Raw genomic sequence first — 24,633 nt, forward strand, 5'->3', positions numbered from 1 at the left:
TTAAAAGGTTGTTTGGTCATCTTACCTTCCAAACAAGATTCACAAACTGGAAAACCATCAAAGTCCATGGGCTATAAAAGTCCATCTTTGATTAGTCTTTGAATCCTACTTGAATTGATATGACCTAAACGCAAGTGCCATAGATATGCATCACTAGTAGGAGGAAACTTTCTCTTTAATGATTTTACATGAGAGCTACTATCTAATTTAGAATTGTATAATTCATGTTTATCAGGAGTTAAAATATAAAGACCATCCACAATATTGCCAGAACAGATAAACACTTTATCCTTCTTTATTACAACATTGTCTTTCAGGATAACACAATATCCATGTTTACTTAAGTAAGTTGCAGAAATTAAATTCCTACGAACATTAGGTACATACAAACAGTCTTCCAATATTAAAACTCTAGACTTAAAACACAAATTAAACACTCCAACAACTTCAACCGGAATCTTGCTCCCATCAGCCAAAGTAAGAAATAGTTCTCCCTCATTCAACTTTCTGGTCTCTTGGAATCCCTACAAAGAATTGCAGATATGATTAGTACAACCTGAATCCACACACCAGGAATCTGTTGGATTCTGTACCAAACATATTTCAAGAAGAAATGAACTTTTCATACCCTTATTCTTGGCAGCCTTGAATGTTAGACAATTCCTCTTCCAATGTCCTTTCTCACCACAATGGAAATACTTTCCTTTGGTTTTCTTTCCTTTGTTGGCAACCCCTAAGGTAATTTGTTTACCATCTTTCTTAGTGAAGTCCTTCTTCTTCTTCTTCTTCTTCTTACCCTTGCCTTTCGACTTAGGTTGAGAAGTAGAAGCTTCACCAACATTGGCTTCAACACTAGAAGTACCAAGGATGCCTTCCGCCGCCACTAACTCATTCATTAATTCAGACAAAGAATAAATCTTTTTGTTCATATTATAATTGATTCTGAATTCCTTGAATGATTCTGGTAGTGACTAGAGTATCATATCCACTTGGGATTCTCCATCAATGTCGGCACCTAAAACTTCTAATGTGTTCAGACTAGCAATCATCCTAAGACAATGTTCTCTCATTGAACTTCTTGCAGCCATTTTGGTATTATAAATTTGCCTCATGGTTTCTTGCCTTGCAGAACAACTTTGCTCACCAAACATCTCCTTCAGACTATGCATTATGTCCAAAGCAAGTTCTACATCCTGCATTTGATGCTGTAGAACTGCTCCTTGGTAAGAGCTTAAACTACCCACTATAGCGCTACAAGGGTACATGATGTCTTCCCATTGCCTTTGAAAGTGTACAAATAAAGAGAAATTAATCCCACTCTATGTCACCATTTGCAAGTATGGTGTAGTGGCTGGATGCCAATGTCGCCCTTGAGGCCAAGGTCTCGGGTTTGATTAGAAGTGATACCCACTATTACGCAATTGGTACCCATGAAATGTCGTGGGGTGTGGGGCGAGGATTACACACGTGAGCCCTCCCTTTTTGTAAAAAATAAAAAAATAAAAAGAAAAAAATCATTAAACAAAAAATAAATTTTTTAAAAAATATATTGAACTACGTAACGACTTGATCCCTCTCAAGGGTACGTAAGCAAGTTAGTATCTGTTACTAATTTCAGAGAATAAAGTCTTCTTTATTGATTGACAAAAGGAAAATAGTACATGGGAAAGCATAATGACATGTATGAAAGGAACTAAAACAAAAAGATTACGACATTCATTTCAAGTCTTTCAAGCTAGAACGGTTGTCTTCCAGAAGGGATCGTATCTTCTCTAAAGCCTCCATATCCTGGTCTTCAAGAACAGGAGCAGATTTGACTTCTTCAAGTTGTTCTTCTAAGGCTTGCACAACATCGTCTTGTTCAACTTGATGAGTTTCAATTTGAGACAATGATTGCTTTAATTGGACAAGCTCGATTTATAGGTTAGCAATCCTTAATCTAATAGTATCAAGCTCGGCCTTTAAAGATGCTTTCTCATAAGATGCTTTAGAAAAGAGGAATTCAACTTCAACCTCACGTCGAATTAAGATACTAGGACTTGGTCGTGTGTTCAGAGATTTTTTTCATCTTCAAATAGTTTGCAACACCCTCGCAATATTGGTCAACATTTTCGCGCAAGTGTTAAGGGTCCACTCCAAGACTTTCAACCCCACTATAAATTTCATGTACTTCAGCTTGTGGGAGGGTGTTGTCTACATAAAGATTCAAAAACCTATTTAGAAGAACATCTCCTAGCATAGAAGCCCCCTTCCTACTCACAGAAGAAACATGCGCCTTGGCCTAAAATATAGAGACTTCCGGAGGGTTGGTCGGTTGCAAGGATGATAGAGGTGTCATTTCTGTCTTAATCGAAAATTTGGACAATGTATTAGCATCGGCAAATTTACACCTCTTGAGATCCAAACTCTTCGTAGATGGATTCGAGGTAAAAGACTCACTATTTGTAAGAAGATGCGCATGATCAATAGAAGTCCCCACATCAACACCCTTTATTGGACACTTCACATGTTTCCAATTGTGGTCAAAGTCACTACACACCTCCTTATTAGAAATTTTAATGGCCTCCCTAACTGGTACAACAAGGAACCTTTAATACCTTGACTTCGTGCAAACTTTGACAAGGGTTTTGGAATGTATGAGTCTTTTGGTTCCCTTTTCCCCTTCTGAGATTTGTTGGACGTCGGTGATTTAACAGAGGAGGAGGCCATTTCAGCTAGAAAATCTGTTCCTCTGGTAAAATCATTTCTACATACTCCTTCCCACCATTGTTTGTAGTTATGTCTGACCTGGCTTCCAAAGTCTGACGCAAAAGCCTAAATGAGTACTTTGGAATGTGTTGTAGCAAGTGAAAGATTGGTAGAATTGGTATAGATCTTTTAAAGAGCCTGTATGAATTTCTTCCTTTAAGTCACTTGCAATGCCTTGATGAAATCCAAAGCGCCGACTGAATCTGTGAGGACTATATGCTTCTAAAACGTATTGGTCTTCACATCGAAGTGACAAGTACCCTGAGCGAAGGCTCATAAAGTAGTCTAACTTCTGAATGGATAAATGATCATTGTCGATGAATCATAGCTTTTCTTGAAAGCAGTTTCGTGCCAAAAGAAGTCGGTGGCAGTTCGTATATTCTTTTGTGTCGACAATTCACTGAACGGAGAGGCATAACCTACACCAGAATATTTAGTCATCAAAGGATTGGATAGTTTGTCATGGGTGATGCGGTTGCTTCTAAAAAAATGACTTACCCAGGCGTAAACATAATGAATGGCAAAACTAGCTCCAGACTTGCTTAGAGTAGGAGAGGAAGAAATGGTGTTAAGTCCACAATAAATGCTAGCCAATACTGGGGGAGCAAGACCGAATGAATGACCATTGGCCTTGGAACTAGCGATCTTGAAAGTGCTGGGACGGATGCTATTCGGATCCTTACTAGGAAAGACAAATGTGCACAGTCAACAAAAAAGAAGTACAGATAAGTAAGTCTCCTCCTTTAAGTCACCCTCAATTTGAAGATCTACAAAAACCCCGTGTTCTTTATCAGACCATGGTCCATGCTCGTTTATCTCGCCAAGGTTATTTTAACTACACTTGGGAATGGTTGCCCGTCTCGCTGGTTTTCTAGGAGCTGGGTACCCGTTGTTTCCTCTATACCAAAAAGTAATCCAATCATAAACACTCACTTTCCCTTGTCTCTTCATCTGATTTTGAAGGTGATGATACGCCATGAAAAGGTAGCGACAGCTGTATGGTAGATAAGGTCATCCTTGGTCATTGGTTCCATCTAGCTCTTGCACATTGGGTACCACTTCATCATAAAATGCACCTGTGCAAGGATGTCTACCAAGAATGGAAAGATCCCATGGTGTGAAAGAAATTTCCCCAATTGAGATATGGAAAGTATTGGTCAACGGACTCCAACACTCACACAACGCCTTCATGAGATTCTCATCATAATCATATGTGAACAGGGAGGCAAAGACAGCAGTGTAAAGGTGGATCGCATCAAAGAGGTGTTTACACTGACCAAGCACATCTTCTAGCCAATCCCAATAAAGGGAGAAGTAGGAAAGCCCTCCGTTCATGCTAAAGGAAAAATCCCAGTTGGCATGTTTTGCAATTATCTCTTATCCCAAAGTGTTGTGCGGCTTTGATTTGGCGACAATTTTGTGATGCGAAGTAAGAAGGATGATTGCCTCCAAGTTAGAGCCGCCATCAGGGGGAACAACCTGTGACCATTTCGGCAAATTGAGAGAATAAGAGTTATGGCCCCATCTCTCGGAAAATCTTCCAATTATGGGCGGACGAACAATAAAAGTCGTAGCCTTTGCATCCTTGTCATCTTTCTCCTTACAAATGAACGAGGCTAGTTCTTAACCAATCTTCGAATCCTTGAAAAAGAGCATCATGATACCTAAAAAAAAAAAAAAAATGATTAGTAGAGACAAAAAAAAAATTTTAAAAATTATTAATGAAAAAAAAGAGTGAAATAATAATAATAATAATAATAATAATAACAATTAAATAATAAATAAATAAAAAGAAGTAAAAAGACAGTTTCTTTACACTTATATTGCGTTACCCACTGAAAGCATATTGTACAAAATTAGTGCATGCCCCGGGTGGCTTTATATAGGAGTCTTTGGAAACTAACAGAGAGCTGTGGAAAGGCAAAGTACCGTACTTTCAGAAAGAATTTATTGCACTAGACTTGGGATGAAGTTCTAGTCCGCATATTGTTCAAGAGTAATGCTATCGCCACAAATTATTTTTCAACATTTTTTACAAAATGTTGATGTGGTCAACCTCTTGTTGGTTTGTATCTAGGTCTACCATTAATATCACTTTTTCATTTACCAACAATTACTCACCACATTAGCAGTTTGTAAAAATTTTTGTATCTCTAGCATTATTCATTGTTCAAACTGATTGTGCTACCAACTTGAAAGCTTGAGATTTCAACTATGCCAGAACCACAGAAAAAACTAAGATGGCAACAAATTCAACAATGCCTGCCGTCTCCTTTTCCAGATTTCTAAAACTTCTAACAAGATGTCATAAAAATCAACCCACAGAGATCTTCTATGGACTTCGAACAACAAAGACCCAGAAAAGACGTCCACCATAAAGCCATAATGCTCCGCTACACGTGGCCACAAAATTCCCAACGACCCGTGGATTTCTCATTCAAATCTGCGCAAATCTGAGAAACTTTTTACAAAACCGAAGCCACCACTAGATCCATAGGCCCTCGGTTCACAAAACTCAGAAAGACCATCAACAACAGAGTTACCATGCGTCTCCACGCACCGCGACAGACTCGCGATGACCAATGGCTTAGCCCCTCAAAACTGTGCACATTTGTTCATAATTGCACAAAACTGACCCTATAAGGGCCTTCTACAGCCTTAGATCTACAAAACCTAAAAATTTTAGGCCCGAAAAGCGATGCACACGCCTCCACGCGCCGCCAAAAGATTCGGTGGTGGCTGCCTTCAGCAACACGTGCAGCTCCTTCCGCTACGCGCTCTCACGCGCCGACACTTCTCTCACGCGCATACACGGGCGGACGCTATGACAACATGGATGACGTCACCACCCGGTTTAACTCGTTCATCTTGACCCAGACCCGAACTGCCTGAAATTTAAAAAGAAAAAAAAATGTTTTGACCAAGTTGGAGCTTTGACTTTGACCAAAAAGTCAAAATTTTCAAAATGGCCCTGTCCCACTCAAATTTTCATGTACATTCTGATTTTGGGATCTGTTTCTTCAACTGAGACTCAGAAATTGCACAACGGTCCAATTTCTAGGAAGTTGACTTTTGCATAAATCTTGACCAAAAGTCAAAATTTTCAAGAAGGACCCGTCTTACCCAATTTTTCCCGTACGTTCCAATTTTGGGGTCTATTTATTCATTTGAGAATCTAAAATTTCTCAAATAGTGTGATTCTACAGCTATTGGCTTTGATGTGAACTTTAACCAAGAATCAGGTTGCTTGAGTAAAGCTTGTCCTACTCAGATTTTCACAAAGACTTTGTCTTTGAAATCCACTTATTTGTTTTGAACTTGGAAACCACCAATTTGACCCACTTCTCTGAAGTACTAGCAGTGTCCAAAACTCAAGCTCCCAAAATTAAAATTGGAGATTCATCCACTTACTTTGGGTTCCCTCAGGGTTATCCTCCAGACTTCATCAATGCTCCCCTTTCAAAGAACAGATGAACTCTCACAAGTATGTCTTAAACTTGAAATTACATTGGGTCACTACTTCAGCCTGCCATTTCCGTTCGGTGCCTACTAGTCTCCAACCTACCATTTCCATTCGGTGCCTACCGTTCTCGTCCACCATTCTAATCAAAAAGTCTCATCCGCCATTCTCAACTACCCAACTACCATTCTTCATCTCTCTGCTATAAATAGAAGGGTTAGATTCATTGAAAACTCACCAAGAAAAACACACTGAATCATGAAATGAAGATTTGCTTCTTTCAAATTTTCAAATCCTCATTCTCACAACCATTTCTCACTGTGGCCTTATCATTCTCAACTCCTAGCAACCAAAATCGCTTCATAATCAGTTTGAAATCAACCCTCTCATGGTTCAGTAGAAACCCTTCTCACAACATCATCACTATTTTAGGATCCAAACAAATTTTGTTTCCCCACTTAACGACCCCATAACAAGGTCTGCATTGTTGTTCCATGCTTCCTTAGACTTGGTTAGCTAGGAAATCTAAGTCCAGTAAAGATACCTGTACCTAAGATCAGGAATCCCGTAGTCTCTCTCCAACTGCTTGGTCTCCCAGCAGAAGCAACGATTTGGAACAAACAGTAACTTGGCTGTTTTTTAAAACCAGGATCACAAGTTAGCTCCACCTTCCATTTTTTGTGCTTTTTCAACAAGTGGCATTAGGTGAAGGTGGTAAAAGGTGTTGGCGTATCCTACAAATTGTCTCCCATCCAACACTTATGATGACTTCCAAGGTACCAGCTCATCAGAAATCAGCCTTTGGTGTTGGTAAATGGTCACCAAAGCCTCATTCCATGTTCCCACTAACGTGGGGCCTAGTCATTGTTGCTGGTACCTCAAAACACACTTTTAGGAATTACTCCAACTTAAGATCAGCTTGAAGAATTTCAGAAAATATACTTCTGAAATTATTTCAACTTAATGTCCGTCAGCATGGCCCAGTTACATAAGCGCATTCAACGACTTGTTGTCGGACCTTATTCAACATGTAGTCAGTCCCGCATCCCAATGTGTACTTCCCAGAAACATCTACACCAGAGAGTCCCCAACGTATAAGGATAGGGCCATGGTGTCATATGTTTCACTTATTCATTTCATCTTCATTTCTATCTTCTTCACCACCAACATTAGCATACCCATAATCCATAAGCTTCTAAAATTACCTCAACTTAACCTGAGTGAAACAATGACACATGCGCATTCAACCACTCTCCCACATGTCCTCGCTGTAATCCAAAGTATATTCTTCGGAAATAACTTTGCCAGGATTTCTTAAAAATGCGAGGCTAGCCCCATGACTCAGCATGCTATAGCCAACCAACATTCTCACTTCTCCTCCATCTTCCACACCTTGTGATCACCGCCAATGATCCAAAATATTCCTCTGAAATTACTTCAGCTTAACCTCTACTGAAATGATTCAATCTTGCAAGTACATCTAACTTCTTGCAAATAACTTTCAGCCTCACCAACGCACTCCAAGTACCATGGAACACTCTTTTGAAATTACTTCGACTTAACCTCTACTGAGAAGGCTTGGTCACACAAGTACATTCAAATACTCGTAGACCCTTATTCAGTCTCATCAAAGCCTTTCATATGGGCGAGTCTACTCTTCTGAAATTACTTCATCCCGCTAAAAGCTCCACCACCTTCAACTACTTCACTTGAAGAGTCAAGTATAAAAATCCATTTTCAAGACTCTTTCACTCACCACACTCCAAAACTGTGTGCATGAACAAGTCTCGAGGGGGCATTTGTAGTGAGGGAAAATTCTCGACCTATCACAAGCTGACACATCATACTACCAAGTCCACAAAATACAACCAATTACAAAATGCCACGTACTACTATTAGGTTTTGCTATCACTATTTAGAAACCAACGAAAACTTGCCAAGTGTCATTGAAATAAGGGCATAAAACGCATCAGCATGTGTAAGCGATAACATAAGTAGCCTTGCACGTGTAAGCTATGACACAAGCAATCCAACACGTGTAAGCGATGATATAAGCAGACCAATCAGGCTGTGACATGTGTCACCAATAAAACTCTGCCACGTGTCGCTCACCCACCCCAAACTCCTATAAATAGAAGCTTTCCTAAGATATTTAAGAGGACACCAAGCCATCTAAAGCACAAGCTGCATCAGATAAGATTCAGAAGCACTTAGAAGTACAGAAGCTCTGCAGGAATCAAGCCTCAAAGCCTTCAAGAACTTCAAAATCAAAATCAAAGAAAATTCGAAGCTGAATCATCCAAACTATCTGCCTAGATCTCAAAGTTCACAGAAATCAAGCTCAAAAGCCTCTAGAAACCTCAACAAATCAACGAAGCTCTACATATTCAAGCCTCTGAAGCACCGAAGAACTTCCACCACAAACCATCGAAGATGAAGAACGCACCAAGAACACGTAGAACATACGAAGAACACGAAGAACAAAGAATTTTTAACAAACTCATAGCTAGAGATTCATTGTAATTCCATTTCAAAGATCTTTGATTCATTTCTCAGCCAAATTGAAGAATATTTTGTGTTCAAGTCAAATTTGCATTATTACAATTCTAATCAACAAGTCTTTCAAGGAGATCAAATCAGAGAATCACTCTTTTGTAATCACAGAGAATTGTACCACATATTCAATACAAATTCGCATTTGTGAAACTATTTTACTTGTTTGATTTATTTCGAATTAAGAAATTTAGTCGTTTATAGGAGATTGGTCTAATTTTCCCGATTGGTTGAATAAAAGATCTAAGATTTGATTTTCACCTTCACCAAAAACTAATTAGTTGGTTTGATGATAAAGAGTTATCATTAGAAGTGGACGCTATAAGTTAAAACTCTCTAAAAAAAAAAAACTATATATGAAGGTGATTTCAAGGTAAAAAGAAATGAATTTACTATCTTCTTAATTGTAAAGAAAACATAAATTACAATTACAAATAGGACCCAGTGTTAATCCTTCAATTTCTTTCTTGAAAATATTAGGAGATCCTAGTTAAGTTAAGATTTTGCCATTTGGATTTTTTCTCATGGGATGAAAGTATATGTTTTAATTAAATAGCCATATGACTGAATCTTAAGAGGGGAACCTAAAGAACAACATCTAATGTACTGAACCTAAGTTTTGTCCTAAGTTAAAATACTATATATGAAGGTGATTTCAAGGTAAAAAGAGATGAATTAATTGTCTTCTTAATCGTAATGAAAACATAAATTATAATTACAGATAAGACCCTGACTTAACCCTTAAATTTCTTTCTTGAAAACATTAGGAGATCCTAGTTAAGTTAAAATACTTGTCCCATCCAATTAATGATATCTACATACATAAAATGATACTCACTACAAAATACAAGGGCTATAGCGGTGCTTACAAAATGTCGCTATTGTTGATACCATATTTTATTTGCCTTGATTTGCGTGCTGGGCCCCGAAAAATTCAAAAAAGTTATTTTCTTTCCATGGGGCCGTGAGAACATCCAAAATGACGTGGCACAACCGGTTTGGACACCGGAGCACTCAAAGTGCCATTTTTAGCCAAAATGACCAAAGCGCCCCTAGTCAGCCCTAGGTTGACTGAGGGTCAAACAAGATCAAAATCCTCACAAAACGACATTTTTCATGATCATACATCAAACCCGAGCTTCTCGGAGACTTTTAGCAAGTTTGACCCGGAGTTGACCCTTAGTGGGCCCAAAAACCCTAATTTTGATTCGACTGTCAAAACGGGTTGAAACCAACGTCATTGTGAAGATAATCAAATTCTCATTCCAACGACTATTCAAAGGTCAAAATTGGAGTTCAAAAGACTGAGATCTCATGAGAACTGGGTTAACGCATCGATCGATGCACCATTAACTTCCTGGAGCCATAACTTTTGATCTGATAGTTAGATTTTCAAGTTCCATACCTTCTCAAAATCAGGAAGTCAAAATCTTTCCAAAGGTGTCAAGATCAATCCGATCAAAGGACTGTTCAAGCTAGTGACCTTACAAGGGTCGCTCCTTGAAAAGCGAATCAGGGCTATAAATAGCCCCAGACACCCCCTAGACAAAAAAAAGAAAGAGACTTTTGGGAGGTTTTGGTCTCTACTGGAAATTTTCCACCCATTTTTTCTCTCTTCCAAAAAACACACAAAAAAACACATCAAAGTCTCTTGATTCTTCCTTCTTCACCAAAAATACAAGGTAGTGTTCTTTCACCCAATCTTCTTTTTTTTGGTTCTACATCTTGGATTTGGGGTTTAGGGGTGTGGATGTAGCTTTTTAGCTACTATCCACACCCCTAACCTTCTAAATCTTTTCCCTAGCATGTTTCTTTTTCTTTTTGCCTTAATAACATGGTTTATTGCTTTCTTTGACATATTCCTTACTGTATCTTGTTCCTAGCATGTTTTTAGCTTAGATCCATATTCTTCTATGCTTGTTCACATGTTATTTGTCCTGATCTACGTGCTTTATGCTTTATGCCATATTTTTGTGCCTAGATCTATCTTTCTCATGTGTTGTTTGGCTAGATCCGCATGTTTTTATGCTTATTCACACATTATTTTGTCTCAATCTATATGTTTTATGCTTTATGCCATCTTTTCCCATGCTTTGTTCCTCTTTTTACTCTATGGTGATGTCAGGGTTACATGCTCACATGCTTGTATGATGGCTATGTCTTGCTTGGATCTATGTGTTTATATGTATGTTTCCATGATTAGATACTTGTCTTCACATGTTTATATACTTAAATTCATGTTCTTCCATTTTTAGGTGCTAGGATCTACATGTTTGTATGCATGTTTCTATGCCTATATGTATAGATATATGTTTTCACATGCCCACATGCTTAGATCTATGCTCCCTACATGTTTTGTGCTATCTTCCATGTGCTTGTGTGCTTCATGCCATGTTTTTATGCATAGACCTAGGCTATGTTTGTCATGCCATGTGTTATTGTAGCCCTTTTGTCACTTTTGTCTCTCTTTCTTGTGTTTTGGCCTATTGGTTTGAATTCAATCTTGACCCTACGATCTTGGTCTTCATCCGTACACCTTGTCCCACATCAAAGGGTTTGGATCATTCTTGTTTGTATGTCTATACTTGCTTGCTTATATGTTTTATGCTTGTGCTAGCCTCTCTAGTTCTAGGCTTTGCCACGCTTGATGCCCTTAGGGGGTTTGTGGTTGTGTGGTTACATCCAATGCCCATGAGGCCTTGTTTGGGTGTAGCCACTTGGGAGGCATCTCCGGTTGTCAGGTTGCTCCGTGCGTGCCCTTCCCTTTTTCGCTCCGTGCAATGCTATGCTTACCATGCTTGTTTGCGCCACCCATTGGCTTTCAATGCATCTTTACACCCTTGCTTACATGTCCATGCATGAGTCTTGCTTGCTAGTGTGTCGTCCATACTTCAACACAATGAAGTTATGGACATTCGATCCAAACCTACATTTGTCCCTTGCTAACACCATCTTTTGTTTGCTTCCTTGCTTTTTTGCTTTCTCGCTTGTTTGCATGCTTCCTTGTTCCCTTGCTTGCCATGTCTATCATGCTTATCTACTTTATGCCTCTTTCATATGCTCTTTGCATCTTTCCTTCCATTGCTTGTCTACTGGTTTCTTGTCTTTGCCTTTGCATGTATGCACATGGGGCAAGGACGCTTGGAGCTAGGGTACGGTCTCCCAAGCGCAAGTAAAAAGGGCGCAAATGCAAGCATATAGGTGTGAGACAAGCGGCCTTGTTCAGTAGATTTAGGGGTCTAAATTCTCCCATTTGGTTATGTACTCTATTAAACCCCTTCCTTTTCCCCTCCTTTCTCTCTTAGATGGGTTGTATTAGGTATATCATGTCATGTACCATTCATCCTCATCTTTAAAGTATGATGACCCTTGTTTATATCCCTGCACCTATATTTTGGGTCATGCTCTAGGGATGTAGGCATTTACTATCCTGCTCTGTGTGCTTTCATTGTGCATGATGTATGTATATGTATACCTGTTCGCTCCTTGTAGTGTGGTTGTCACAATCCATGTTACCTAAGGCAAAACGATACCTAATTTCTGCCAGGAAAGTAAGGTGACATGTTACTAGATTTTTGCTGTGGAAATCTGGTTGTTTGCCCGAATGCCTTAGGAAAGCATAGATAGGGACCACCCCCATTCAAAAGCCAAACCTCAAAGCCCCATGCATGCAAAGCACCGAAAGCCAATGCCAAAATCGTGTTTTTACTGTCAATCTCTGAAAATTAAGGTTTTATAAAAACAAATGACTGTCCTTGGACAGGCATTGTGGGGTGCCTAATACCTTCCCTACACGTAACCAAACTTCCGGACTCAAGAATCAAGATTTTTTTCCATCCACATTAGATTAGGAAAAATGCCAATTTTCTTAGCCTAGGATTGGTAATAAAATCAACTAGAAACAGGTGACCAATCACACCTTAGAAAAACCCAATGATTGGTGGCGACTTCACTTACTTTATGTAATCCCTTAAAATTTGGACAAGATTCCTGCCACACCACCAAAGGTAGACCTACCTTCTTCCACCGAGAGAGAGAGAGCACCCAAAGCTCTGCGTGAGCCACGTCGATTATTGAGAGGGACCTCTAATAGGCCCCGCGCGCGCGGGAGCGTCGCCACGATAGGTGGTCGAACGAAGACCTGGCGACGATTTCACCATCTGGTCGTGGCCCGACATCAACAACTATAGATATTAAAAACACTGCTATAGTTTCATCGGCGCTTAGTATAGTTGCGATTGTCACTATAGAATTTATCAATTCTTATTTTCAAAATTTTCATTGTTCAAGATGCAATGTAACAAGTATTTCTAGTAATATTTTGAAAGCAATACAGCATTTGAAAAGTATATATATAGTCTTATTATACAATTTAGTACGTTGATTAGAATATTTCAATCTATTTAAAAAACTTGTATTAAAACTTTTAGTTTTGAAATTAAATTTAAATCATTAATATCATAATAAATATCCATTTGGAAAAACAGTCAACATTAAGACAATATTTATCTCAAACTATGATTAAAATTTTTAAATAAAATTAAATATTTTATATCTCTAAATATATTTTAATTATAAATTTATTTAATAGAGTTGTACATTTATTTTTTATTTTATTTTCTCAAAAAATAATTTTTTTTAACAATTGAAATATTATATGCTAAGAAAAAAAGAAGAAGAAGATAAATATATAGAGTATATAGAATTATGGATGTAGGTGGTGGACCACCTCCATATATAAAGAAACAAAGAAATTAATAGTAAACTTATATATATATATATATATATATATATATTTTTTTTTTAAAAAGTTAGATAAGATAAGTATGTAGAACGTCTTTTTTTTTTTGGTGGAGGGAAATAAGTATGTAGTACTTGGGCCCCGTCATTACTTCTTCTTTTCATTTTCTATAAAACCTACGCTACCTCAAGTTCCCAACCTACAGGCCCAGCCCAATTTGTAAATCAATCAGTAAATGACAGAATGAGACTCGTGTCAGAATGTAATAGCTATACAATAAAGCAGGTAGTTACCGAGTAAAGCTCTAAAGCTTTTTTTCTCCCAATAAAATAATGGACTCTACAGAAGACTTTTTCCTCTCATTCTCCTTTCTTTTTTTGTTTTCCTTTTTAAACAAACAAAGGAAAGATTCTTTTCTTTTCTTTCCTCTTCCTTCAATTCTAACAAAGCCTAAAACACAATGAGAACGTATATATATAAATTCAATATATATATATATATATAAACAGAGGCTCATCCTCGAGACCATAAGTTTTGTTAAGTAGCATAATATTTATGTCAAAATATTAGTTAATTGAACGTGTCAATGGCACATATTAATTACCAATGGTCAGGTTAGTCTATTAGTAGAAGATGAGGTGGTTATGAGCTTGACAACATTAGATGAGTCCACATTTACTATAAGATTATATATATTAAGTTGTCTTGCCATGCAGAGCCCATCACACAAAGCCCATAGTTCAGCCATTAGAACCGTTGCAGTGCCTAAAGGTTTTGATAAACCTTGAACCTAATTCCCATTCAAATCTCAGAGAAGGCCGCCAGCACCAGCGTGGCCATGGATGATGATGGATGCATCAATATTGTTGGAGACACAATTTGGATGTTTAGCTTGGAAGGTGACACAGTTTCTATTAGTCCATAGGGACTAAAGACCAAAAAGAAAGAGGATGGACCAAGGAATGCCGCGGTGCCGAGAGACCAAAACAGAGGAGCAATTGTCATGCATCCAATCAGATAGAGGGAGGTCAAAAGAGTTGTACAGACCTGAGGGAGGGCCAAGATGGTTCCAAATACTGACAGAATAGGGGAATTCTCTGAGCATGTGGCTTATGGACTCAGTGTGAGATTTACGAATGGCGCAGCGCTGATCCAGGCTTAAACCCCTTGAACCCAAAATTTCTTTCACATGTATGCTATTATAAGTGCAAAGCCAAATAAAAAGAGTGAGCTTTGGAGGAACTTTAAGTTTCCATATCCAAGAGAGAGAAACAGTCTAAAGCATTTAAACCTTTTGCTGCATTGTAAACAGTCTAAAGAGAGAAGTTACCATCATTAGTGAAGGCCCAAGCGATCAGATCCTCCCCTTGAGAAGCTAAATTTATGGGGATAGCTTGGATGAGTTTCATAAAATTATCCAGAAGATCAAAGGAGAGCTAGAGGTTCCAGTTACCATAATTGTAAATGGCTTGATTTACAAGCTAGTTTTCCTCTCCAATATTGAGAGGGCCAATTAATTGGGCTCTTAGAGGGCTGAGAGAGGTCCAGTTATCATACCAAAGGGAAGTAGAGGCACCTGTGGTAATTACTTTCCTTATTCCGCTGTCCAAAAGGGGCTTTGCTACTTTACATGCTGCCCATGTGCGGGAGCAAGAGCCTTTAGATGTCCATGGGTTCCTATTAGTATTGCTAGAGAGGTATTTTGCTTTTAAAACTTGTGCCTAAAGGGAGTGGTCCTCAGACAACAATTTCCAATCAAGTTTAGCAATAAAAGCAAGATTCCGCGGTCTTGTTTGAAGAATACCCAGCCCACCATGGTCTTTAGGCCGAGCGATAGTGTCCCAGTTCACTAGGTGCATCTTCCTTTTTTTCAAGGGTTGAGCCCCAAAGAAAATTCTTATTTGCATGATCAATTTCTTCGCAAACTTTACTTGGAAGCAAGACGCCTTGCATGACATAGTCAGGAATAGCGCCTGACAAAGACTGGATAAGGGTCCTCCTACCAGCAAGGGAAAGGAGGCTAGCTTGCCATCCTGCTAGTTTTTCTTGCACCTTGTGGATGATGAAATCAAAATCCCTAGCACCACAGTAAGCAAATTTTAGCGGGAATCCTAAATACTTTTCAAATTTTCAGGTTTCTAGCATGCCTAGAGAACCACAAATTGCTCTTCTAGTATCTTTAGGAGTGTTTTTTGCGAAAAGGACTCTAGATTTTTCCTTGCTAACTTTCTGCCTGGAGAGTTGACAAAAAGTAGTTAGCACTTTATCAATTGCCTCACTGTTCTTGAGAGTAGCTTGGCCGAAGAGCATCAGGTCGTCTGCAAAAAATAGATGGGAGAAGGCTGGGCCGGACCTAGATGCTTTAATGGGCTTCCAAGAATTATTTGCAGTTTTTCCATGGACAAGGAGCCCAAGATATTCAAGGCACATAATGAAGATGTAGGGCGATAGTGGGTCTCCTTGACAAATAACCCCGAGATGGGCTGAAAGTAGGGAGCTTACCACCATTGAAGAGCATGGATACCGTAGTTGACGAAATACAATCCATGATGATGGCAATGAGATTTGAGGGAAAATTGAAGTGGACAACCCTCCCTTTTTTCTTTCCATAGAGTGCAGAATCTCTTGGGCTATAATCATGTTGTCTAGCCCTTTTCTTCCAAGGATGAAGGCAGCTTGGAGTGGAGAAATTAAGTACTGCATATGGGGCCTTATTCTGTTGACAATGATCTTTGAGACCATTTTATAAATAGATGTGCAAGGACTACTTCGCCTAAAATGGCCAAGAACCTCCAGACCACTTCTTTTTGGGATAAGAGTCACCAAGGTATGATTTAGATATGAGGGAATTCGCCTCGTTGACAAGACAGCCGGGATTTTTTTAGTGACTGATGATCCAAGAATGTGCTAAAAGTGCTGGAAAAAGCCAACATGAAGACCGTCCACTCCTGGGGCTTTATAAGGTTTCAAAGAGGAGATGGCCTTGAGAATTTCCAAATCCAAGGGCATGATTGAAAGCTTACGGGAGTCCTCCTTAGAGAGTGCAACAGCCCAATCGATTTCAAAGTCATCAGCAGAGGTGGAGGCCAGGTGATAGGTTTGATAGAGCTCTTTGAAGCCACTAAGAATAATGTTCATCACCTGATCTTCATCATCACCTCTTTTACTTTACACTCTTCTCCACAAAAACTGTCAAAAAGATTATTTAAAAAAAAAAAAGTCAAAGTCAAAGTCGTGAGAGTCTTATTTAAAATTTTTTGGGTGAAAAGTTGTCCTTCGTAAAGTCGAAGCCCAGCCCATTAAGCTGTCAAAACAAATTGATTTTTTTATTTTTTTTTTAGAGACACACTAGCCTAAAGCACAAGCACAGTAAAACATGCATAGGAAACAAGTTGTATTTAAAAATGGTGGATGTGTTCAACATACTTCACAATATGACCCCAGCTGAGAACTAAAATATTTTTTAATAATAATATTTTAATATTTCAAAATATACGCATATTTCATGGCAAGATACATATATATCATATTAAAATTTCAGCACATAATTTTTCACACGGCAGTTTATAATCTTATCGCAGGGGCACTTTGCTAGTCTATAATAAGGACAGTATCACTCTTATAATTCACAAGTTAATTTATTAACCAATTGCGCATACCTTTTCTTGTCCTCTTTATTAAACATTGAGCACAGAGGCAAATTAGTAATGAAGTTACAACCAGAGCCACTACCATAATTGCCTGCCTCCTCTTGTTGGCAAAGAACCCCTTGAAATGATCTGGAAACAAGAAAATTTCTCCATTTATGCAACAAGAGTGGTGCACAATTTTTGAAAACTATTTTTACAATTAAGACGATAAATTGTAATTATAATAACATCAACCTTAAATAAGCATACTCTCAATATTATTTTTATCATGCCTCAATTACAAAATCACTTATTAAAAAAAAAAAAAAAAGAGTGATATTGTTGTGTGCATGTATGGTAAAAATAAAATAAAAAATTGCCTAAAATAATGTCTCAGTAAATTGTCATGTACCTAACTCGAAGGCATCAACACGTACATACAAATTTTGGCCCCCATCCAACACTCTTGTATCCATCAATTCACCATACCATCTCAAGCAACCAACTTCCTCTTTCACATCCACTCCTCCATACGCCGTGCAAGGACAATTCTCCAAGCATTGTCGCTCACACTCCTTCAAACTCAGCTTCTCATCGACTCGTGCAAATGAACTATCCGGAAGCTTCACACTTTCCACCTTCACAAACTCTTCACCGCTCTTGCAAATGGATGCCCTCCCATGCTTCTTCACACACCCACTCGTCGCATTTCTCGCAGACCATTCACTTGGTGATCTTGGTTCGAACCCAGGTAGACAAGTGCACTCAAATTCAGTACCATTTTGAACTTGACACTTACCGAATGCACCGCACTTCCCATTATGGTCACACCGGTCCAATGGCAGTGTCCCAAGAATGTCCCATTCTTGATCTGAAATTGCACTCACAGAGCGTTGAATTGATCCAGATCCATTCACCACTAATCTTGAGAATAATGATACGCCCGGGTGACGTAAACCAAAAATTGTAGAAGTCTCATAATGGTTGTTAAATAAATTGAAATTCATGACCGAATCATTACTTGACAGTGTTGGTATTCCACTCCATCCAATACCATTCCAATGACCAGAACGCCACCACAAAATGTTACCTTTGTACAAAAACAACTCTGGGGAGGAGCTATTGGTATTGAGAATGAAGGAGAAATTCCCAATTCCTGGATCATCTCTGGACTTCCAAGATGTTAGAATTAGATTTAGGCCGATCGTTCGATCCAACCCAAGTTTCATGCCTGGAAGAAATGTATCAGTTGGATTGTCAAAGCTTTGCCATAGCACCTCACTTGTTTCATTCAGAAACAAGGCGAGATTTCCTGAATCACTGAGGTGAGCAAGGGTGATAGTGTTTTTTGAATTTATGACAATATTTGTGGACCAAATGGGTTGCTTTCCATCCTCACCATAGAGTACTAGGTTTCCATGAAGATCAATTGAGAGAACCCCGGAATTATCAGTGATAGGATTGTCTCTGTTTGCAACCCATACCACGGGTTGTTCAGGAGCTTTATAAAACCAAATGCCAGCGGTTGGTGCACTCTCCGGGACTAAAGAAACCAAGTGCAAAGGTTTCTCTGTTAGAGACTAAAAGGTCACCATCTCTGATGGGTTTGCTGAAGGTTAAGGTGTCTTGTAAAGTGTCAAACTGGGGAATAAGGAATACAAGCAATATGTGTAGAGGGAGAAACCCCTTAGTAAAGTGCATGATCATGACGAGTATGATTGTAGGTAGGTCTTTTTGCTAACTAGGAAAAGAGGCTGAGTAGATAAGGTTAAAGACTTGGTATTCGATGCATGAAAGTTGGGTAATGGGTGATGGGAGGTTGGGAGGTCCAAGATGATGTGGAACACTTCTGAACCTACGGAACTGAAGAGTAGATGTGGAACCCAGGTGTGGGATTTGCAAGCAGACTGATGACTCAATGATACATGCACTATCCTTTATATTATGTTAAACCGGGAATTCCAATTGTAAGAGCCCCACCCCATTGAAACATACATCACTTATCCGAAACACGACGGCTCTATCCTCATGTGAGTAGAACAGTTAGGAGTGTCTATCAGGATGTTTGATAGAGTAATTTGAGATAAAATTTTTATAATTTTTATAAATACGTATAAGTAAAAAAATGTATAAAAAAATATGTAATACTATTTAAAATATAAAAATGTAAGTTTGAAAAAGCAATCAGGCTCTTAATATATCTAAAACATAACATACCTCCTCCCCTCACCTGTCTCACCAAACAAATCTCTTTCCAAGTTTGAAACCCACACGGTTTAGTCTTTTTCTATCATTTACTTGCTTTTTATAGTTTTACAATTATCTTATGATATTGACAGACGCAGCTGATCGCACTACACCTCCTCCCGAGGCTCCTTTTCATGGGGATGTGTCCCAAGGCTTGAAAGGAAAGCCTTATACCCGTGACCAGAAAACAAAAATGGCAACTAGAGGCTTGAAGGGAACCCGCCAGAGATCTTCCTCAGAATGGAAAGTAATAAAATCTCCACATTTAGGAGATCCGTCCATTCCCCCTTTTGAGCTGCGTACTAACGATATACCATCTTTTGAGTGCGCCGAGATTAAAGAGTTTAAGGCAGTCAGCTTTGTGCTTTCACCAGAACTGTAGATCGGTGATCAGGGGTGCTCAAAGTTGGATGATATTGAGCCGGAGTACAACTCAGCTTTGAATGATGGAAATTTGCATGCTTGCTCCTCGGTTATAAAAAATGGGGAGATAGGGAGGATCGCACTTAGTGAAGTTTCTAATTTGACCTCCCTGGGGCCTGATAATAAAACATCAGGGGTGGAAGTTGCTGTGAAGAATATTTCAAGAGCTATGCTGAAGCGGATTGACCCCAAAGCTCGAGTGAAAGGAGCTGGTAAAAAGGAAGGTGAAGGAGATCCTGATATGGACCCCCAATCTCTCGAGCCTCCTTTAATGCGTGAGGAGCATGTTGATGGTGATTCAAAACCTAATGAGATCATGTAGATTGAAGCAGGAGGTGATGTGATCAATCCCACTTGCTAATTTCTGTTTTCCTTTTTTTTTTTTTTTTTTTTTATGGTAGATATGAATATTCTCATATGGAATTGTCGGGTGCTTTAAACCCCACATTTATAAATGTTGTGAATGATCTGGTTTTGTTACATTCCCCTGCCATGATGATTATTTCTGAAACTAAGGTAGGTGGCCTTAGAGCCAAAGGCATAGCTGAGCAACTTCCTTTGATGGGGCAATTTGTACTAACACCATTGGCCTTTCTGGGGGTCTCTGGCTTTTATGGGATGCCTATTATATAGAGGTGGCTTAGCTAACTAACACGGAGCAAGGAATTCATGTTCTAATCTCCAACAACTCTCCTTCTCAGTCCTGGCTATTCTCTGCAATTTATGCTAGCCCGAGGTATGCAGAGAGGCAACTTCTCTAGGATAATCTTTCTTCCATTGCAAACCTCCATTCCTTGCCATGGGCCATTGTAGGTGATTTCAACGAAATCCTTATGAGCGATGACAAGTTTGGAGGCAGAACTGTTAATATTAACAGAGCTCTAAGGTTTCAAGATTGTCTAGACAATTACAAAATGCTAGACATTGGATTCACTGGTCCTCACTTTACCTGGACAAACCGCAGACCGATGACCCATCTCATTCAGGAAAGGATTGACCGGGTTTTCATCAACACTGAGTGGAATGTGCTGTTTCCTGCAGCGATTGTTAAACATTTGGAGAGAATTCACTCAGACCATTGCCCAATTATGCTTTCTTTGGCTCGCGAGCCAAGTATCAGACTCACTAGACCATTCAGATTTCAACCCATGTGGTTTTCCCACCCAAATTTCACAGGGGTAGTGAGTGACGTCTGGATTGAGGCCCCTTCTCTTCCTTCTGCTATTACTAGGTTTGAAGCTAGAGTAAAGGATTGGAACAAGAAGCATTTTGGTAACATTCTTCACAGGAATAATAAAATTTGGGCCAGACTTAGAGGTGTTCAAATAGCGCTTGCAAACCTGCCAAATGACTTCCTAGTAAATTTGGACAATGCTCTTAGAGCGGAGTACCTTGAGGTGTGCAGAATGGAGGAAGATTTCTGGGCAATGAAAGCTCGCACTTCAAGGCTGGTTGAAGGCAACAGAAACACTGCATTTTTCCATGCCTCTGCCTTAGTTTGGCGTAGACGTAACCGTATTTCTGGTATGAAAGATAGAATGGGCAACTAATTAGAGGGAGATAGGGAGATTGCGAATTACATTCGTAATGGTTTTTTGGATCTCTTCTCCACCGATCAATGTAGTGCCCTTTTATCCGACTGGCACCCTCCCTTTTGGCAAGTTTATTTGTAGGCGGACAATGTTAATAGGTTGGCCTCCCCCATCACCAATTCTGAAATCCGTTTGGCTCTCTGGTCCCTTAAGCCGTTTAAAGCTCCGGGGCCTAATGGTCTCCATGCGGGGTTCTTCCAACGCCTTTGACATATTGTGGGTGACTCTGTGAATGATGAGGTAAAGCTTATCTTCAGTTCAGAGAAGATTCCATATTATTTAACTAGAACCCTCATCACCTTAATCCCTAAATGCCCAAATCCAGAAAGTATTGGCAACTATTGTCCCATTAGTTTCGGCAATTCTATATATAAGGTTGTTACTAAGATTATTGTGGCTCGTCTTAGGCCAAAACTTCTTGATCTAGTGTCGCCTCTCCAAACAGCCTTTGTCTCGGGAAGAAATGGAGTTGATAATGCTATCATTGTGCAAGAATTGATTCACTCCATGTCAAAAAAGAAGGGTGGAAGTGGGGTTATGGCCATCAAGATAGACCTTAAGAAGGCCAACAACCGGTTAGAATGGAGTTTTATTAGGGATACCTTAAAACTTTTTAAACTCCCTGATTCCTTGATTTCTTTAATCATGAGTTGTGTGTCTACCTCTACCATTTTTGTCCTTTTCAATGGAGGTGCATTGGAATCTTTTCAACCTACAAGAGGTATTCGACAGGGAGATCCCCTTTCTCCCTATCTTTTTATTCTTTGCATGGAAGTGCTTGGAGCTATGATTAATGAGAAATGTAATAAAAAGCTGTGGAATCCTATCAAGGCTTCACAAGGGGATTTGGCCTTCTCTCACCTTTTCTTCGCCGACAACCTTGTTCTCTTTGCAAAAGCTGATAGGAAAAATTGTGTGGCTGTTAAGGATGTCCTTGATACTTTCTGCTCTTTATTAGGTCAAAAAGTGAGTGCTACTAAGACCAGGGTATTCTTCTCTCCTAATGTTCCTCTTGAAAATAGAGAGAGTTTATGTGAAGTGTTGGGGTTTAGGTCTACACCAAATTTGGGAAAATACTTGGGTTTTCCTATTAAGTATACCTCTTCCCCACAAGATTACGAATTCATCATTGAAAAATTACAAAGCAAGCTGGCAAGTTGGAAAGCCAAATTACTTTCCTTTGTGGGTAGATTGGTGCTTACCCAATCAGTCACATTCACTATCCCAAACTACTACATGCAATGTGCCGGCTCTTCCCCCTAAAATTCTGCAAAATTTGGATAGGATTAGTCGTAATTTTCTGTGGGGGTGTTCTGATAGCAAAAGGAAACTTCACATGGTGGGCTGGAAGAAAATCACTAAGTAGAAAAAGGAGGGGGGTTTAGGGCTGCAATCAGCCAAGGAGAAAAATATAGCTTTGTTAGCAAAGTTAAACTGGAGATTACATAATGAAAAGGATGCTATTTGGGCTTAAGTTATTTCGCAGAAATATGACTCTTTTATAAGAGCTCGACCCTCTAGAACTCGCCCAAGGCTATGCTTTGTCACCTGGGCAGGCATGAACAAGGGTGCAAGCGTCTTTAATAAGGGAATTAAATGGCTTCCAGGTAGGGAGAGTGGTCTGTCTCTCTAGTTCGATAAGTGGCATAAGAAGGGCCCCTTGAGAAGTCTCATTGAAGGCCCATTAAACCGAGGCGAGGAGCACTTGCTTTTGAAAGACATTAGTGGTTTTAACGGGTGGAAATGGGAGTCCATCTCCTTTGACCTTCCCAAATATTTGGCTTTAGAAATTAAAGCAACCTCGTTTCCACTTTCAGTCAACGGTGAGGACCGGATTGCCTAGGCCACTTTTGCAAGTGGAGATTTTTTTCTCAAAGAAGCTTACCACTTAGCAAGAAATGATGACAGTGGAGCTAATCTTCCCTATGAGCTTGATTGGGTTTGGAAGGTGCCTACAATCCCGAAAATCAAGTGCTTCATTTGGCAGTGCTGCCACCTCAGTATTCCTACGCGTTCAGTGCTTATTGCGAGGGGTATGAATATGCCCAACTATTGCCCCATATGCAACGATGGGATTGAATCTATAATTCACCTTCTAAGGGACTGTTTGCTTGCTAAGGAGCTTTCGAATTCCCTTCACCCTCCCATGGCCTTTGATGCTTTTACGGTATCAACCTCATGAATTGGATCCGCTACAACTGCCATTGTACTAGACCATCGACCACATTGGGGATCAGCTGGAATGTTATATTTTCTTTTGGTATATGGACCTTGTGACTACACAGGAACAGTGTGATATTTAGAGAAAAGCCCCCCCAAAACAACCTGAAGGCAGAGATCATAACTAAAGCTACTAAGCTTGCTTTTCTGGGATTGGATGGCAAAACTTATACTCATCAAGTCACCATTCAGGTTAAGTGGATTGCTCCTCCTGTGAATTGGTATAAGGTGAACTCAGACGGTTCTTCTCTTGGCAACCCAGGACTTGCGAGAGGAGGAGGGCTGATTAGGAATGATAAAGGTGAGTGGATTTGAGGTTATGCAAGGGCCATTGGATCAACCACAAGTGCAGCAGCTGAACTAGGGGCGTTAAAGGATGGCATTAGGCTCTGCTTGGCGCTAAATCTTCAAGCTGTGGTGTTTGAACTTGATGCTAAGCTTGTCATTGACTTATTGAGCAAAGAAGAGAAGAGCATGAATGGCAATGAGATCATCGTGGCAGATTGCAAGGAAGGCCAGCAAAGAATTCCCCAGGTCAGGATTCAACATTGCTATAGGGAGGTAAATAAATGCCCAGATGCTTGGCAAGAAGAGGCGCCCTTCTCCCTCAGGATTTTGTCATTTTTCTTGAACCCCCATTTGATGTTTCTTTGTTGCTGAGCTTAGATGCTGTAGGAACTTTGTATGATTGCAGCGTTTCTTTAGCTAGGCCTCTGGTTTAGTTTTTAATTTTTAGCTCTGTTTACCCAAAAAAAAAGAAAGAGAAATGTTATGATCACAATTTATTCCACAATTTGTCACAACTCGCTATGTGACAAATTATGAGTGGTGGAAAAAAAAGTAGATACATATGGACTCACACTTCTACTACTCAAAACTCACCATGTGATAAGTTGTGGCAAAAATTATGCAAAAAAAATAGTAGCTACATGTGGACTCGCATTTTTACTACTTAAAACTCACCACGTCATGAGTTGTGGCAAAAATTATGCTATAGGTTGTGATCTTAGCATTTCTTGT

At 39.4% G+C, this 24,633-nt stretch overlaps 1 protein-coding gene across 1 annotated transcript; it reads right to left on the minus strand.

The window, feature by feature from the left end:
• Positions 1-1,716: 1,716 nt before the first annotated feature.
• LOC142635749 (S-locus-specific glycoprotein S13-like) lies at positions 1,717-18,832 on the minus strand. The gene is made up of 5 exons (XM_075809851.1): positions 18,724-18,832; positions 17,573-18,674; positions 17,162-17,281; positions 3,247-3,430; positions 1,717-1,896 (listed from the first exon to the last, which is right to left on the minus strand). Exons 1-5 carry the CDS (start codon positions 18,830-18,832, stop codon positions 1,717-1,719), a joined length of 1,695 nt encoding a protein of 564 aa, XP_075665966.1.
• Positions 18,833-24,633: the final 5,801 nt, after the last annotated feature.

The sequence above is a fragment of the Castanea sativa genome, chromosome 5 (genome assembly GCF_040712315.1).
Source record: "Castanea sativa cultivar Marrone di Chiusa Pesio chromosome 5, ASM4071231v1".
Taxonomy (NCBI): domain Eukaryota; kingdom Viridiplantae; phylum Streptophyta; class Magnoliopsida; order Fagales; family Fagaceae; genus Castanea; species Castanea sativa.